This window comes from Lachnellula hyalina (assembly GCF_007821495.1).
Source record: "Lachnellula hyalina strain CBS 185.66 chromosome Unknown contig00013, whole genome shotgun sequence".
Classification (NCBI taxonomy): Eukaryota; Fungi; Ascomycota; class Leotiomycetes; order Helotiales; family Lachnaceae; genus Lachnellula; species Lachnellula hyalina.
In genome coordinates, this window is record NW_022157127.1 from 1 (window position 1) to 15,288 (window position 15,288).

The 15,288-nt window shown below is 48.1% G+C and overlaps 5 protein-coding genes across 5 annotated transcripts; 2 read left to right on the forward strand and 3 right to left on the reverse strand.

Annotated features, from left to right (window-relative positions):
* Window positions 1-4,102: 4,102 nt before the first annotated feature.
* ncs6 (Cytoplasmic tRNA 2-thiolation protein) lies at window positions 4,103-5,398 on the reverse strand (the record flags this gene model as incomplete). The annotated part of the gene is made up of 1 exon (XM_031146699.1): window positions 4,103-5,398. The coding sequence occupies one exon, from the start codon at window positions 5,396-5,398 to the stop codon at window positions 4,103-4,105; it is 1,296 nt and encodes a 431-aa protein (XP_031008709.1).
* Window positions 5,399-5,668: 270 nt separating this feature from the next.
* RPL8B (60S ribosomal protein) lies at window positions 5,669-6,741 on the forward strand (the record flags this gene model as incomplete). Its single annotated transcript, XM_031146700.1, has 3 exons — window positions 5,669-5,671; window positions 5,903-5,983; window positions 6,031-6,741. 3 exons carry the CDS (start codon window positions 5,669-5,671, stop codon window positions 6,739-6,741), a joined length of 795 nt encoding a protein of 264 aa, XP_031008672.1.
* Window positions 6,742-8,242: 1,501 nt separating this feature from the next.
* LHYA1_G001721 (Carbonic anhydrase) lies at window positions 8,243-9,144 on the forward strand (the record flags this gene model as incomplete). The annotated part of the gene is made up of 3 exons (XM_031146701.1): window positions 8,243-8,258; window positions 8,340-8,447; window positions 8,558-9,144. The coding sequence occupies 3 exons, from the start codon at window positions 8,243-8,245 to the stop codon at window positions 9,142-9,144; spliced, it is 711 nt and encodes a 236-aa protein (XP_031008673.1).
* A 1,957-nt stretch (window positions 9,145-11,101) lies between these two features.
* On the reverse strand, window positions 11,102-12,963 carry LHYA1_G001722 (Tryprostatin B 6-hydroxylase; the record flags this gene model as incomplete). Its single annotated transcript, XM_031146702.1, has 4 exons — window positions 11,102-11,238; window positions 11,446-12,087; window positions 12,288-12,586; window positions 12,638-12,963. The coding sequence occupies 4 exons, from the start codon at window positions 12,961-12,963 to the stop codon at window positions 11,102-11,104; spliced, it is 1,404 nt and encodes a 467-aa protein (XP_031008670.1).
* Window positions 12,964-13,511: 548 nt separating this feature from the next.
* Window positions 13,512-14,734, reverse strand: vrdA_0 (Versiconal hemiacetal acetate reductase; the record flags this gene model as incomplete). The annotated part of the gene is made up of 4 exons (XM_031146703.1): window positions 13,512-13,918; window positions 13,975-14,080; window positions 14,130-14,522; window positions 14,576-14,734. The coding sequence occupies 4 exons, from the start codon at window positions 14,732-14,734 to the stop codon at window positions 13,512-13,514; spliced, it is 1,065 nt and encodes a 354-aa protein (XP_031008671.1).
* Window positions 14,735-15,288: the final 554 nt, after the last annotated feature.

The following is a 15,288-nucleotide window of genomic DNA, read 5'->3' on the forward strand; positions in this document are numbered from 1 at the left end:
CCACCCCCCAACCCCCTCCTCAGCATCCGGCCACGAAGCTAAACAACCTCTCCTCCCCTCCCTGCGCTTCCTCTTCTCCTCGCCCGAATTCTACATGATCATGATCCCCTTCACCTTCTACGTCGGTCTCTTCAACAGCATCTCCTCGCTCATAAACCAAATGCTCGAGCCTTACTCCTTCTCCGAAACCGACGCCGGCATCGCAGGCGGCATACTTATCGTCGTCGGTCTCGTAACCTCCGCCATCACATCTCCCATCATCGACCGCACGAAGAGCTATCTGATAGCTATCAAGGTCCAAGTACCGATCATCGCCCTCTGTTATCTAGCCTTCACCTGGGCTCCCCAAACAAGGAGTTTGGGCGCCGTTTTTGCCATTCTTGCGATCCTCGGCGCGGCGTCTTTCAGTTTAGTGCCAGTGGTTCTCGAGTACATGATTGAGATCACGCATCCTGTTTCGCCCGAAGTCACGAGCACGATCTGCTGGTCGGGTGGCCAGCTTCTGGGGGGTATTTTTATTGTTGTTTCGGATGCGTTGAGAGATGGGGGGAAGGATGACGGGACGGCGGATGATGGTACGAGATACCCGCCGGGGAATATGTACCGGGCGCTTATTTTCCAGACCGTCATGGCAATGGTCGTGGTGCCACTGCCGCTTATGCTGGGGATGTTTGGACGGGGGCATGGTGTGAGGATGCGTAGGATAGAGGCGGATAGTAATAGAGCTATGAGGAGGGATGAGGGTGTTGTCTTGCCTTGATTTTAGTTTTCTTTTGGATATATACTAGGTTACGGAACAGAGCCTGGGACACGCGTGGTTAGAAGCCGTATGAAAGCTATGGCATCTATACAAAAATACAATCAACTAATCATGCTTCTCATTCTTTATCTTTGGGTTCTTGATCATTGGCTTTAGCGCATATCATGTATTACAATTCTGTTCCGTAGTATACCTACCTACCTTACGCTTAAAACCCCTACTTTAGGTACCCTATCAACCTTTCCCTACTTGTCTTATTATCTACAACTCTTCTTTTAAGTGCAAAAAGCTGGCACTTGCAACATTATATAATATACTCCTATATACAAGCGTATCCGTATTATCACCCTCCTTAGGATTCTCCAATTTGTGGCTTGTGTCAACGCGGAAAGCAGGAGTAGTAGGATATTAAAGGAAATGGGGGTGGGGTGTATTTTTCTTCCTTCCTTGCTTTATATATACTCTTCTTTTTAGCATTAATTTATTAGGAATCCTCGTCTCGTTAATCTGATGAGAGCAAACACCTCGGGTGGGGTGGTTTTATTATAAAGAATCTAGCTAGGTACATATGGAATGAGATATATTGTTATCATCTATTGCTATTATCGTTGTTGTCCCGCGCTAGAGTTAAGCGAAAGTCCCCTCCCCCCTTACTACCGCTAGTGACCGATTACTACATTTGAACTCGACAATAAGACTGATTGTAGAATAGCAGTGCCGTACAACGACGGTTACGTAATAGAGGCACATGTCAAGTACGAGAAGGTAACTAACTATTTTACCTTGGTATCCGAAGCAAAAAGCAAGCGCTAGGTGTGTATAGAAGTCCAACGACGATGAATAAAAGTTGGCAAGTAGGTTAGTTATACATGCAACGGTATGGCTTTTAAAAGTACCTTAGGTAGAGCAGCAGCAAATTGACCAAGCTATGGCGGGTTGCGATGAAGAGAGGCCACACTACAGGTCTTTACTAAACGAGGAATGAATGCAAAAAGCCGTTCCGGACAACAAGCCATTCAATATTTAATATTCGATGCCGCTTAACTTACTCTACTGAGTAATTGTGAGACATTCCCATCACCCAAGGCTGATCTCCGCAACTTTCTCCCACAAGTCCTCAATATCAAGTATTGTATAAATAGATCCATTGCAGCATTGAGCCCCCACGGGATCCATCATGTCGACCGGTGAAATGGCAATGACCCAGCCGATGGAATATAAGGAGATAGCGGACCAAATGGTGCAACTACATCTCAACCTGATTCTTCAGGCCAGCGTGAAGTTTTCCCAGGTGCCAGAAGACTACAACGAGATCTACGACTCCATGCAGTATGAAGATTTCTGCGCGCGAGTAGATGCTGCCAACGGGGACAAGTTTGTGGACCGGCCTACTATGGACAAGCTGTGGCGCATACTGTGTTATCATAAGATCGCAGCACATGGAGAGGGGTTTGGCTGGAGTGTAGAGAGGATGCAGGATGAGTTGGATGATCTTTCTGGCTGGGTAGGTTAAGCATTGCTCCACATTTCTGTCTGTACTCTCAATTACAGAAAGATTCACAGACAAATGGATACAATGGATTCCGACCTTTCGACGCCAGAGAATACTGGTTGGGCAAAGCAGAGAAGGCATTGCAAGCAGGGGTTGAGCTCAATATCAACGTCAGTCAGTTTAGTATTTTGTAGCGAGCGAGCGATCGGTCACTGATATGATAAAAGCCAACAGAGAAGATTGAGGCAAGACGATTGATGGCGCTGACCTAGACGAATACGGGTTCCGGACAGGTATTAGAGCTAGAGAGCTAGAGACGAGCATGCGGCTCGAATGCGGATCAGAGAAGTCCTCGTGACGCCAAGACATTAGGAGTAACTAGAGTGACGGGAATTGGGTGGATACTTTGTATCTCAGAATGGTAGCAATAGAAGTGAATAGGCATGGAAACAACCCTTCCATGAAATATGAATATGAACTATGTGAATTCCATCAATGCTGCACGGTGGTATGAAACGAGTCATCGATCGAAAAACCGACTTTGTAAAATTCACCGTGAAGCCACCTCCCTCCCCTCCATCTCCAAAGCGACTCCTCGAGCAACTTCCCAAGCAATTCCATAAACGCAAACCAACATCAAAATCAACGACAAGATATACACAATGGCACCACCACAACAACCCGCGCACAGCAAAGAGCTAAAGCTCCCACAGTACAAAGCAGACTTCCGCAGCCTAGCCAATGTGCTCAAGTACAAGGGCTTCTGCGTACAAATGGACTCCCTCAACAGCAAAGTCATTGACCGCCCGCTCATGGAAGGGCGCTGGGCGCGCCTCTGCACCGAGAAAGCCTTGCCCGCCGACCGCAAGACGGTTCAATTCGTTGCTGCCATTGGTCAAGTACACAACCCCCACCCAGCTTCTTTCTTTCCATGCTAGATTTGTGCTAATCGTATTTCCACTTTGTGCAGATTCGCGGAGATGGTGGCTTTGATGTAGAGAAATACTGGAGCGACAAAGCCCGCGCTGCGTTGCAGAAAGGTGTTAATCTTAATACGAAGGCGGGGAATGTGGCGGAGGGGAGGTCGGTGGAGGTTTTGGCGGAGGACTATGCGAAGCTTATTGGTGCTGGGGCGGCGAGATAATTTGGCATGGGACTGCGATGTGGTTGGTGGGTTTGGGATGGATGGTGTTGGGAGCTTTTTGGAAAAGGTAGTTTTGGATTGAATGCTTTGCGATTTGGATATGAAAGTAGGGTTGTCTCGATCTCAATTACAAAGTTATAGTTGGTGGGATAACATAACGAGAAATTGGCAATATAACTCTTCTTGGACACTCTTGTGTCGTGGTTCTTATTGGGTTATGAGTGGTGAACTAAATAAGGTACTTCACTTCTGCTACGCTTGATCTACTTAGATGAGCAGCTATATCAATTCAGGAATGAGCGAGAGATGGTCAACTTCGGCCTATATCTACTTTAGAGCGACAATTAGTCTCGTGTTTGTAGATCAACCTAAAGCCGCGCGATTGTATCGGGAAACCTTGCAAATGCACAACATAGCATGCATATCATACAATAGCAAGGCAGGTGAAATGTGGTTTGACTTAGTTGCACACGACTTAATTGCACGCAAGGATTCTCCGAACAAGACTTGCACAGGAATGAACTAGAAGTGGCGCACAATAGATATACCATCACCGTTCCAAACCCGGCTTCGCAAGGCCGCCACAACTACATGGTCTGGTCACAGCATGCAAAGCAAAACGAAATTTCACAGTAAGCCACTTGGTATCGAATGCCTCACACTCAAGGCCACTATTCAAAGATCACTTGTTACTTATTTGGGTCTACTACCCGGCTGCGAGAGCTAGTCCTTCCATGTTCCTCCGCAGCGTCGAACTTTCCTCATCCGCGGCATCCACCTCTATCTCTATCATGGGTCGATTCTTGTTCAATCCTTCGAGAAGCACGCATGCTTTGCAGACTTCTTGGCTTGACATGTATCCGCACTTCTTGCACGTGCCTAGGGTCTGCCGCGTGAGCTTTCGGCTGGATTCTTGCTTTCTAGTTTTCCCTGACTCTGGTTTGATGGGTATTCTATCATGCCGTTGACCGCTCGTTTGACTCGAGACCGCTGATGTGATATCAACCTCCCGAGAAGATGCCTTCTCGTCTTCCTTCAACTTCTTCTCCATATCAGCCATTTCCCCACCACTATCCCTTCCATTCGTACCGCAGCCGCCAGCGCCTTCTTCTTCGCCATCAGCACTTGACAACGAAACTTTCTGGCTCTTGCATTGGCTGATTCCAGTGACCTGCTCTGGCACCAACTTTGCCATATCCTCCCCACTTCGTACGACATCCAGAATAGCACTCGGACGTACCCTTTCTAGATTCTTGATCAAACTTCTCGCACTCCCTCTGAAGGCCTCCGGACTGTATAAACATTCTGTGGTGAAATAATCCAGCTTCTTGTGATGCGCATAAAGAACGATCTCCTTCTCATATGCGTATTTTAATGGCTTGCTCCTTCGAACCTCACTCGACTCGTCGCCCGTCACAATATTCGTGCTCCTCGCCAGACGTGGCAGATCTCCTCTCAATAGATTCATCAAAATAGTCTCCGCCACATCATCTGCATTATGCCCAGTAACCACATGCTTGATTCCCAACATCTTCGCCCCTCGATCTAGCGCCTGCCGCCGAAATACCCCGCAATATGTGCAATTCGACTTCTTGCCAATAGCCTCGACAACCTGATCCATAGTCCAGCCATACAATTCATCGTATCCCACAATCTTCAGCGGCATATCGTACTGCACCGCATTCCTCTTGACCGTCTCCAGAGAATCATCTCTATATCCCTTGATACCTTCATCAATACTGAGTAACACAAGATCTAGACCGTAGTTGTATCGCTCATTTAGGGTCTTGAGAACAGATGCGAGGACAGTGGAGTCTTTACCGCCGGATGCGCCGATTGCTATCCGATCGCCTGGGGAGAAGAGGGAAGTGGTGGTTATTGTGTGGTGGATTTCAGCTTCGAAGATGGCGACGAAGCAGGCCTTGCAGAGTTTTTGGTGGTTCTTTGGACGGATGATAAGGGCTCTGGAATCGTTGCATATGGCACAGAGTGCTGGTGCCATTTTGAAAAAGTGAAGCTGGATACTTTCTCTTTTCTTAAATCATATGCAGAGTCATGAATATTTCGAGGTCGGAAAAAGTGACCCCACCATATCACGTGATACTATAATAGCTTCTTTGTCAGTTCAGTGCACGTGAAATGCACGCCAGTAAGCGAGCGCCAAGATTCTCCAGCTCGCACATAATCTTCTCGCAATACGAAGTTTTTTTCCAAACTCCATCGCCAACTCCTTCGACAAATCGTTGCATCACCAACCCAGCAACTCGACATCATGGTAAGCTCTAATTGATTCTCTACCTAAACATGTTGTGATACAACTCGCCGCCGCTCTCGTACCTCTACGACTAATCGCACGTCGAGATGCGCTTTCCATTGACTGCCTCCGGGCGTTGATGATGAATTGGCTTGAGCTACATCTGTGCAGCAATGCCAGTGTAGTCTCTTTAGAGTTCAAAGAAGACTATTAGTGAACATATTCGCTGATGTCTTCTTTTCTCAATGACAGCCTCCAAAAGCCGGAAAGAAGGCAGCGCCTGCCCCGTTCCCCCAGTCCAAGGCTGGTGCAGGATCGAAAAAGGCCCCAAAGGTACGTTCATCCCCATGCATCCTTGAATGATTGCTAAATGGTACAAGAACCCTCTCATCGAGAAGCGCACCCGTAACTTCGGCATCGGTCAGGACATCCAACCCCACCGCAACCTCTCGCGTATGGTGAAGTGGCCCGAGTATGTCCGCCTCCAACGCCAAAAGAAGATCCTCAACCTGCGCCTGAAGGTCCCACCTGCGATTGCCCAATTCCAGAACGTTCTCGACCGCAACACCGCCGCCCAAGCTTTCAAGCTGTTCAACAAGTACCGCCCAGAGGCCAAGGCTGAGAAGAAGGAGCGTTTGTTGAAGGAGGCCACCGCCATCAAGGAGGGTAAGAAGAAGGAGGATGTGAGCAAGAAGCCATACGCCGCCAAGTACGGTCTCAACCACGTCGTCGGCCTGGTCGAGAACAAGAAGGCTGCTCTCGTCCTCATCCCCAACGATGTCGACCCCATTGAGTTGGTCATCTTCCTCCCTGCGCTCTGCAAGAAGATGGGTGTCCCATACGCCATCATCAAGGGCAAGGCCAGACTCGGCACGGTCGTCCACAAGAAGACCGCTGCTGTTATTGCTTTGACTGAGGTCCGATCAGAGGATAAGACTGAGTTGTCCAAGTTGGTTCAGGCCATCAAGGAGGGTTACTCTGAGAAGTACGAGGAGGCCAAGAGACACTGGGGTGGTGGTATCATGGGTGCCAAGGCCAATGCCCGCACTGAGAAGAAGCGCAAGGCTCTTGATGCTGCCATTAAGATCTAGATGTTTTAATGAAAAGGGTCTGCTGGCGTTTATGATATCATGGCATGGGATTGCGGATCTTTTAGCTAGGAATGCAAAAAATTCAAGCGCATGATATTGTACTTTAGTTCCAGCAAGTGATATGAGTACTGACAAGCCTCCTCAAGCAAGACGGACGATCTATTTCTACAATGAGAGGCGAAGGCTTTGATGGTTCAAAACCCCATCTCATCCCACTTCTCCAGTCTCAGTAAAGTCAAGCACGCCGACGCCAACTCCTGGAACTCGCTTCAAACCCGCGCGGGATGCTTACTTAGAACCCATATACTCTCCCCCTCCCCCTTAAAAAAGAGCATTTGTGGGTTTCTCTACCGTAAATACAAGGGCTAAGCTAATGATATCACTACGTCTATGGGCTTAGTGGGACCTTACAAGGACCTTACAAGTACGCTTCAGGGCTAGCACGGGCTACCAGCAAGGGCTCTAGCCATTCAGTTCTATAGATTTCTACATATTATAGGGATTTGACCCACAAATGCTGTTTATTAAGGGGGAGTAAAGCCAAGCCTACCCACATAACACGAGGGGGTGTTGGATCGACGTCTAGGACCTTGATTGTTTCTAAGAGCCTCAACACTTACAACTGACAACTTGTATCTTCATATCAATACTACCTTTCGATTACTCTGCACATAGACCGCGGAAAAGCCCGAAGCGGAGTATTATCGGAATTCAGCGAAGATTTCATGATTTTGGATCTTGGACCAGATCTAACCGTGTCTCGCCACGGGTCACCATATTCACGCAACGTCATGGCAAAGCTCGGCACCAAGCCAGACAGCCAGACAGCCAAGCCAGCAAACCACATAACGAGAGTATCATATTCAAGAGGTGACTTGACTTGGCGGAAGACGCCGCACAGTGGAAGCACTTTCTTTCTTGACCGCACTTCTTACATGCGTCTCCTCCCCTCCTCTTCCTTCTCTCCCTCCTCTCTCTCCTCTTCCTTCTCCCCGCCTTCCCCACCTTGAGTATATTCCTTCTTGTGCATCGTACGTTGCCTACTGTACCTACTTGGACATAATCCCTCAGATCATCTTTGCACCAAGCCAGCCCAGCGAGCCAGCCAACCGAGAGAAAAGTCAGTCTGGCATTTGCGCACAAACGGGAGTAGTGTGCAGCAATTGACCCCTCTCATTGGCTTATCGTTATCGCCTTGTCTCCTCCCGTACTCGGTTCAACAAAATCCAAGTCATCCCGCCAAATCAGTGAATTCGATTAGAAAAGGAAAGTCCGTACCCGGACCGGAGTATCTAAATTAGGGCAGCCTACAACCGAGCTTCTTCTTTGTTTCCATATTCTACCTACCTACCACCCAACGTCACTCAACTCTGCTTTTACATTATATCCCCTCCCTTTGAGCGGGACAGATACGACCAGACAGACGTTGGAATTCTTTCCCTTGATTGTATTTTATTTTTGAGACTGCTTTTACGAGAGAGAGAGAGAGAGACGAGACATAATGAGTTCGCAACAAGGTACGTGCTTGATCGAGTCACTGGGGTTGGATGACGGGATGGGGACGAATGAGACCCACGAGCGAGGCTCATGATATACAGATCCTTTCGAATATGCGCTGAAATCGAACGATGCATGGGCAAATTACAAAGGCCATCAGAACCCAACCTTCTTCCCAAAGCTCGCCGAGGGGCAATCACCTAGTATCCGTACGTCCCCCTCCCCCTCAACAAATCAATCAACCCCAGCAAAAATTCTCCCTTCACTTTCACCTTCCCTTCACTTGCCCTTCCCTTCCCTTCTCTGACACCCGACTCAGTCTGGCTCGGCTGCTCTGACTCCCGCGTTCCCGAAACCACTCTCCTCGGCCTACAGCCCGGCGACGTCTTCACGCACCGCAACATAGCCAACATCCTATCCCCCACCGACCTCTCCTTCCTCTCCGTGATCGAATACGCCGTCTCGCACATCAAAGTCCAGCACATCGTGCTCTGCGGCCACACGGGGTGCGGCGGGTGCCTGGGCGCGCTATCAGACTCGCGGATCGGCGGGGTGTTGGACGCATGGCTCACGCCGTTGAAAGCCGTGCGCGCGGCCAACGAAGAGGAGCTGAAGGCTATCGTGGATGAGAAGGAGCGCGCGGGCAGACTGGCGGTGTTGAATGTGCAGAGGGGCGTGGAGGTCTTGATGAGTACGTGGGTTGTCGAGGAGGCGGTGCGAGAGCGCGGCTTGAAGATCCATGGCGTGTTGTATGATATTGGCATAGGCAAGATCCGGGATCTCGGGTTCGGGAATGGAGAGGGCAAGGGTGTGCATCAAACGGCGGAAGTGGAGGGGGAGCTTGTCAAGGGAAATCATGGGGAGCTTGTTTTTGTGGGTGGGGGCGCTAGTATGGCTATCCGGTGATATGCGTATACTTGATGGGGGTTTGTTGATTGATTGGGATGGGATGGGATGGATAGATTGCTGCGTATGAGCGTATAGATGCTGGGATTGAAGCTTGGGGTTTAGGGATACCTGGAGAGTCGGACTCTTCCGATGCGAAGAAGACTCGGGTTTGGCGTTTGTTACTTTACCTTTTTTCCTACGGATACCTACAGACTTGACATGGGCAATAAAGAAAGATCCTACAGTATTTCTGTCCCAGTGGATGGGATGATTTGACAAGCACTCGTGACTTGGTGTAAGTGTGACTTTCTCGTTCATATCACGTTCTGTAAAAGGATAGAGTAAGAAAACTTCAAGTCGTGGATGGTGTTATCCCGCCAAGTAGACCTATTCGTTTTCAGGACTTCATTATAAGGCTGTTACTCCACATACCAGCTCAAAAGTCTTGACAGGTATGAAGTCATATTTATAGGCTGTCAGATGCAAAGAAACTTGTTCATTGCGCTTTGCCCAGTACTTAAACATGTCTGAACAAATTTTCTTCTGTCATAGGTAAACATGGTACAAATCAACCCACTGTAGCGACCCCAAATTGACGAACGCCGCAGGAGAACCAGTTATCCGTATACCATATGTATACAGAGCGATCAAACGCGGCAGAAACTTTCCAGAACATCCAGTTCAGAACTTGCGTACTATCAGCCAGGTTGATAACATCTTCCTGTGCTTCCTACGTGGTGGGCAGGAAGAGACGTCTAACCAGTCTTGAAAACATTACCGAGAAAGACCTGGCGCTCAGAGCTCATCGCGGGGGTCATGCACCACTTCAAGTTAATGGAGGTACTGTCAAGAAGGTGGTTGAAAGGCGAGTTGGGCTGATACCCAGCGCCCTCATCATCACTCTCGTCAGGGTCTTTTCTTGGTCATCATATTTCTTGTTGAAGTCATGGTATGCGTCGCTGTTATGACCACCCTCAAAGCTGTGCACCATTCCCTCCTCGTCGGGGTTTCCTTCACTGGCCATGCAGTGCGAGAGCTGCTTGGGATGGATGGGTCGCACGCATGTCGGACATGTGCTGCTCGTCGGAGGTGGAGAGGGGCTTCTGAACTGCAACAGGGTTCTGACGAGTGTTAGCTTGGCTTTCCAACCGAATATTCAAGGGCTCGCGCATTTGAGAATATACCGTTTGGACTCTTTGTCTGTCCGTGGCGTTAGAAACGGCGCTGGCAATGCCATTGGGACCGGCAGTGGTAGAGTACAATTGGGCGAGCAATGGGGGCACGAACAGCCGATTGGACATGGACTTTTCTGCCGAAGGTCGGAAGCTGGCGAACAGCTAGATTGTTGTGCAGCTTCTTCGTGTTGTAAACAGCCCCGAATAGCAGTCTTGGTACGAATATGCAATTTGTGGAGTGCCTTTCTTGGACTTCCGGAAGCCCCTCGGAACGAAGAGGCGAGTTGCTGGCATACTTTCTGGTGTCAATAGAAGCTTTATTGGAACTAGACTGTGTCTCCGTATTGAGGAGGAGGTTGGCGGGCTGGATGCGGGTGGCTACTGCTTGGGGGCCAACTGGAGTCTGGACAATGGGGCCGACGGTGCTGAGAAGAGTCGGGTTGAACAACCACATTCTACATTGAATGTTGTCAGGGAACGCCAGACCCAGATTATCACTTGCTTTGGCCTTTCCTGGAGCTTGAAACGATCTTCTATTAGGTGAGATATAACGCCTTATAGATCTTATCTTACAATGGGGATAAAAATGACGTTACAAGTTCTTCCATACCCGCGGATCTGAAACTTCAAAGAGCATTTCAAAGTCTGGGAATGAGGATAGAAGTAACCCAGTATTAAGGATTAACAGTTGACTTAGACTAGTAGTAAGATTAGGATCCACACATCTTTATGTCTTTATATTCCATCTCAACATCAGTTCTTCAACGATTCACCATGTCTATTCAACTATATTTAAGAACCTAAACCTTCTCAAATCTCAATATCAGCTGGTTGCTAGCGGGGCCAACGGTGTATCCATCAGTTTGCTCGATACCATCATCGTTTACGATATGGGTCCTGAAGTTCGAGTATACAGCTGCAATAACCAGTTTGATTTCTAGGTTTTTAGTTAGCATCTATGTATATCACTTTTTTTAAAAAAAAGCGTTGGAATTGTTCCAAACTGCCTTTGTCTCGAGGGTCCGAACTACCAGATGACCCGATATTTTAGGCAAGTGAGATGAGCTATCATGTCTCAGAAGTTCTGGGTAATTCATCCCATGGATGAAAAGAAAGGGAACATTGGTATCTGGAGAACTCTTACCATGCATAGCAAAGTTATTGCCAACACACATCCTCCCACCACTACTGAAAGCCCAAAAGCATCGGTCCCTCTCCTTTCTCTGGTCTTCGGTATATCCATTCTCATCGTCCAGCCAGCGCATGTAATCCCATTTCTCAGGCTCGGGATACACTTCGGCATTGCGATGAACACTGTGTCCTTGTGCTTGAACCCGGACACCACCAGGGATATTCGTATATGGCCCCAGAGTACAAGAAGGATAAGGTGTCATTCTCGGCTGGCTACCCGGAATCGCGGCGTGGAGACGCAGAGTTTCCATGATGACCGCGTGCAATACAGGGAGGGAATCGAGATCTTTTGGGCTGGAAAGACTTTTCTCGGAGGCTGGCGAAGAGAGTGACGTCTTGGGAGAAAGTGCAAGGAGTTCTCTTCGCAGCTTATCCTGAAGCGCGAGATCGCGGGAGAGATTCCATGAGATGTAGGTGAGGGTAATGCCGGATGTCTCGTGGCCAGCAGCCAAATGATCAATCATCTCAGACGCGATACTGAGATCTTGGTATTGAAGAGTCGTGCTATTGAGCACAGACTCGTGGCCCTTGGTTTTGCTTTCTTTCGCAATCCCAGCGAGCATGGCTTCCATCACCACGGGCTGGTTGCCGACATCTGCGTCTTTGCTAGTCTGGTTCATATAATCCGTTGCAGCATTACAGCATTTTTGGCACCAAGCCTCTAATTCTATATTTGCTTCATCGACCACGTGGGACAAAGATGAATGCCAAGAAGTTTGAAGAACTTGGTCAAGCGAGGGAGTTCTTGGTTGAAGAACGTATAGGTTTTGCGACTGTGGTATAACGAAAACCAACGTCGACGTTCAGCTTCATTTTGAAGAAAATTGCTCCCATTTTTCAGGCCAAACTGGTAGGCGGTGATGAAGTCCATGGTAGTTGAATTCCAAATTTGGTGTATATCAATGCCAGCAGAAGCATTTGAAGCAGAAGGTAACGTTAAGATAGGGAGCAGACGGTCGTAAAGTATGACTTGAGCTTGTCTGGCAAGAGCAGGAGAGCTGTGCAGAACCGATTTTGAATAGACATTTGATATCATGCGCTTTCGAGCAGAATGTGGGCGCGAATGCAAAGCTGAGAACATGCATGGAACACTCCTAAGGCGTCAGCATCTCAACTAATCGCAAGGGGCATTTATGTTGTTATACCCATAGTTGTCAAAGATTGAATACCATTCGCCCTTTTCAAATCCTCCAGCATAGACAGTTCTCAACCCATCCACGTCATTTATACTAAGCTCATTTGGAGCAAGTCGAATGACGGAGCCATACTTGAGGTGAGCAGCATGGACAGAGCGGTTTTCGAAGCAGCGATAACGGGTCCAGAGAATCCAGAGAGGAGTGAATGGAGAGGTCCAATGTGCGTTCGGTATGCTCGAAAGTGGCGACAAGAAGGCAGGATATAATATGAATCTGTAGGCAATGAACAAAGAGAGGGCGATAAAGCCCAGGGCTGGAATGCTGATGAACAACATAATTCAACGGGAAGCCTGGCTAGCTTCGACGTAGGAAGATTCGGAGATTCCTAACTGAGAACAAGGAAGAGATCCCAAGGCACGAGCAGAAAACTCTCAAGGAAATACTAGGAATTAAGGAAGAAGAGAATTTCGTAAGCACCCCACTTTGAACAATTGGCCTGTTAGATGCTCCAAAACGTATAAAGATACCATTAGCAATGGGGTCGTCCAACTACTCAAGACTCTAGAGCAAGAGAGCATACAGTCTAATGGCTTAGCTATTTCTGTTATAACATTGGGTCGCCGCTGGGTACACTGCTTTGATGGTGGTTCAAGTAGACGGTAGGCCGAAAAGGGAAGGTATAAGCGATGGCCTCAAACTTCGTCTGCTTCTTGTTATCATTCTTGAACGCGCTGAGCCTAATAGCTGGATATACTTCCAGGCCTATAAGCTTACTTCTTAAGTTACTAGTACTTTTATAATTAGTTCTCAAACCGGTAGATTAATGCTGGAAATGTCTCTTTTTGTTTTTAGCTGCTGCTTATCTAACAGCAACAGCCTTAGCTCAATACCCCTGTCTCTCCTTAGGTGCATACCCCTCCTCAAGATACTTAATATCCTCCTTCGTCAACTTCCCCGACTTAGCAAACTGCACACTCTCAACAGCCTGATCAATTCTCGCTATACTACTCAGACCAATAATCGGATTGACGTTGTCCTTGCTGAGACACCAAGCAGTTGCAATGGTAGTCATAGAAACCCCTCTTTTCTTGGCAATTTCCTCGACTCGGCCGATTACACGCTTGTCGATTTCGGACTCTTTGCTTCGGATCAGAATGTCGAGCATTTTGTCCGACTTCTCGCGCGTGGTGGAGCGGTCGTCGAAGGGGCGGGCCAGAGCCCCGCGGGCGATGGGAGACCATGGGATTAAACCAACGCCCGCGTCTCGGCAGTAGGGGATCATTTCGCGTTCTGGGAGAAGTTAGTGGGTATTTGGTCGAGGGGTGGAAAGGAGGGTGATATCATACCTTCTTCTCTATACAACAGATTGTAGTAGTTCTGCATCGATATAAACTTGTGCCAGCCGTGCTTCTCTGCAATATTCTGAAGAGTCTGGAACTCCCAAGCAGCCATCTATTCCTAGTGAGCTTCTCTTCCGTTCACATCATCCCACGCCACTTACACTGGAAGCACCAATATAGCTAACTTTTCCACTCTCCACCACATCGTTCAATGCCCTCATGATCTCCTCTCTCGGTGTATCCCTATCCAATCTGTGAATCTGCAGAACATCGATATGGGTTCCCAATCTCTCGACACTTCGATCAACGGCATCTAGAATATGCTTCCTGCTCAATCCAACCTGATTAACCATATCGCCATCGTTTGAAGAAACCGCTGATATAGGTGGCTGGGAACCAACGTCGCCGACTCCGAAGTAGCATTTGCTTAGGATGACGACTTTGTTTCGGGGTATGTTGTATTTCTTCAGGGCTTTGCCAATGATTACTTCCGACAATCCATTCGAGTAGGTATCTGCGGTATCCCATGTATTTAGTCCTACATCGTATGCGTGCTGGTTTTGTTCAAAATCAGTAAAAAGGTTTGGGGGATGGTGGGGCGACAAACCTTGAGGAGGGGCAATGCGGCAGCTTCGTCAATAACCCACTCTTGCCAATCCGAAGAGCCAATGCTCATGGTTCCAAAGATTACCTTTGATATCTTCAGGCCGGAGTTCCCAAGTCGCGTATACTCCATCTTGGGAGTAGAAGCGCTGGCGCTGCTCATATTGGCTTTCAATTGACAAAATGGGAAATAAGATGGCTTGAGTTGGGTACGTTTGCGGGTTGAAGATGCGATACAAAGAGAAAAGAATCTTCCTGTGCGGTTTAAGGACATTTATAAATCAAACGGGTCTGGATGCTAGTACGATTTGTAATTGAATAACATGAAATGAAGTATACTTCATCTAGTAAAGAGCGGCAGTGACGATATCTCCTGCCTCTAGCGTTATAGTCTGAAGTTAGCTTGGTGTTGCCGGGTTTAACTACCGTACTCTCAATGCCTCCACTTTAGAACCATCAACAACTGCATATTGCAAAGACGGCGTGATGAAGCCGAAGGCATTGAGCCACGGCAGATTGCTATGGTCGTGTTAGCATATCCTTACGCGCTTCTTGCATGCATTTGCTATTGATCTGCGGCTCTAAAGTTTGATTCAGATGGAATGGGACAATGATCAACTTCAGATATTGCGTTCTATGCGTTTCCTTTGATTTGTTCAAGATTGAGTTCTCAATTTGTCCAGTGGCCCCGAGCTAGTCTTCTACACTTTTGCAACA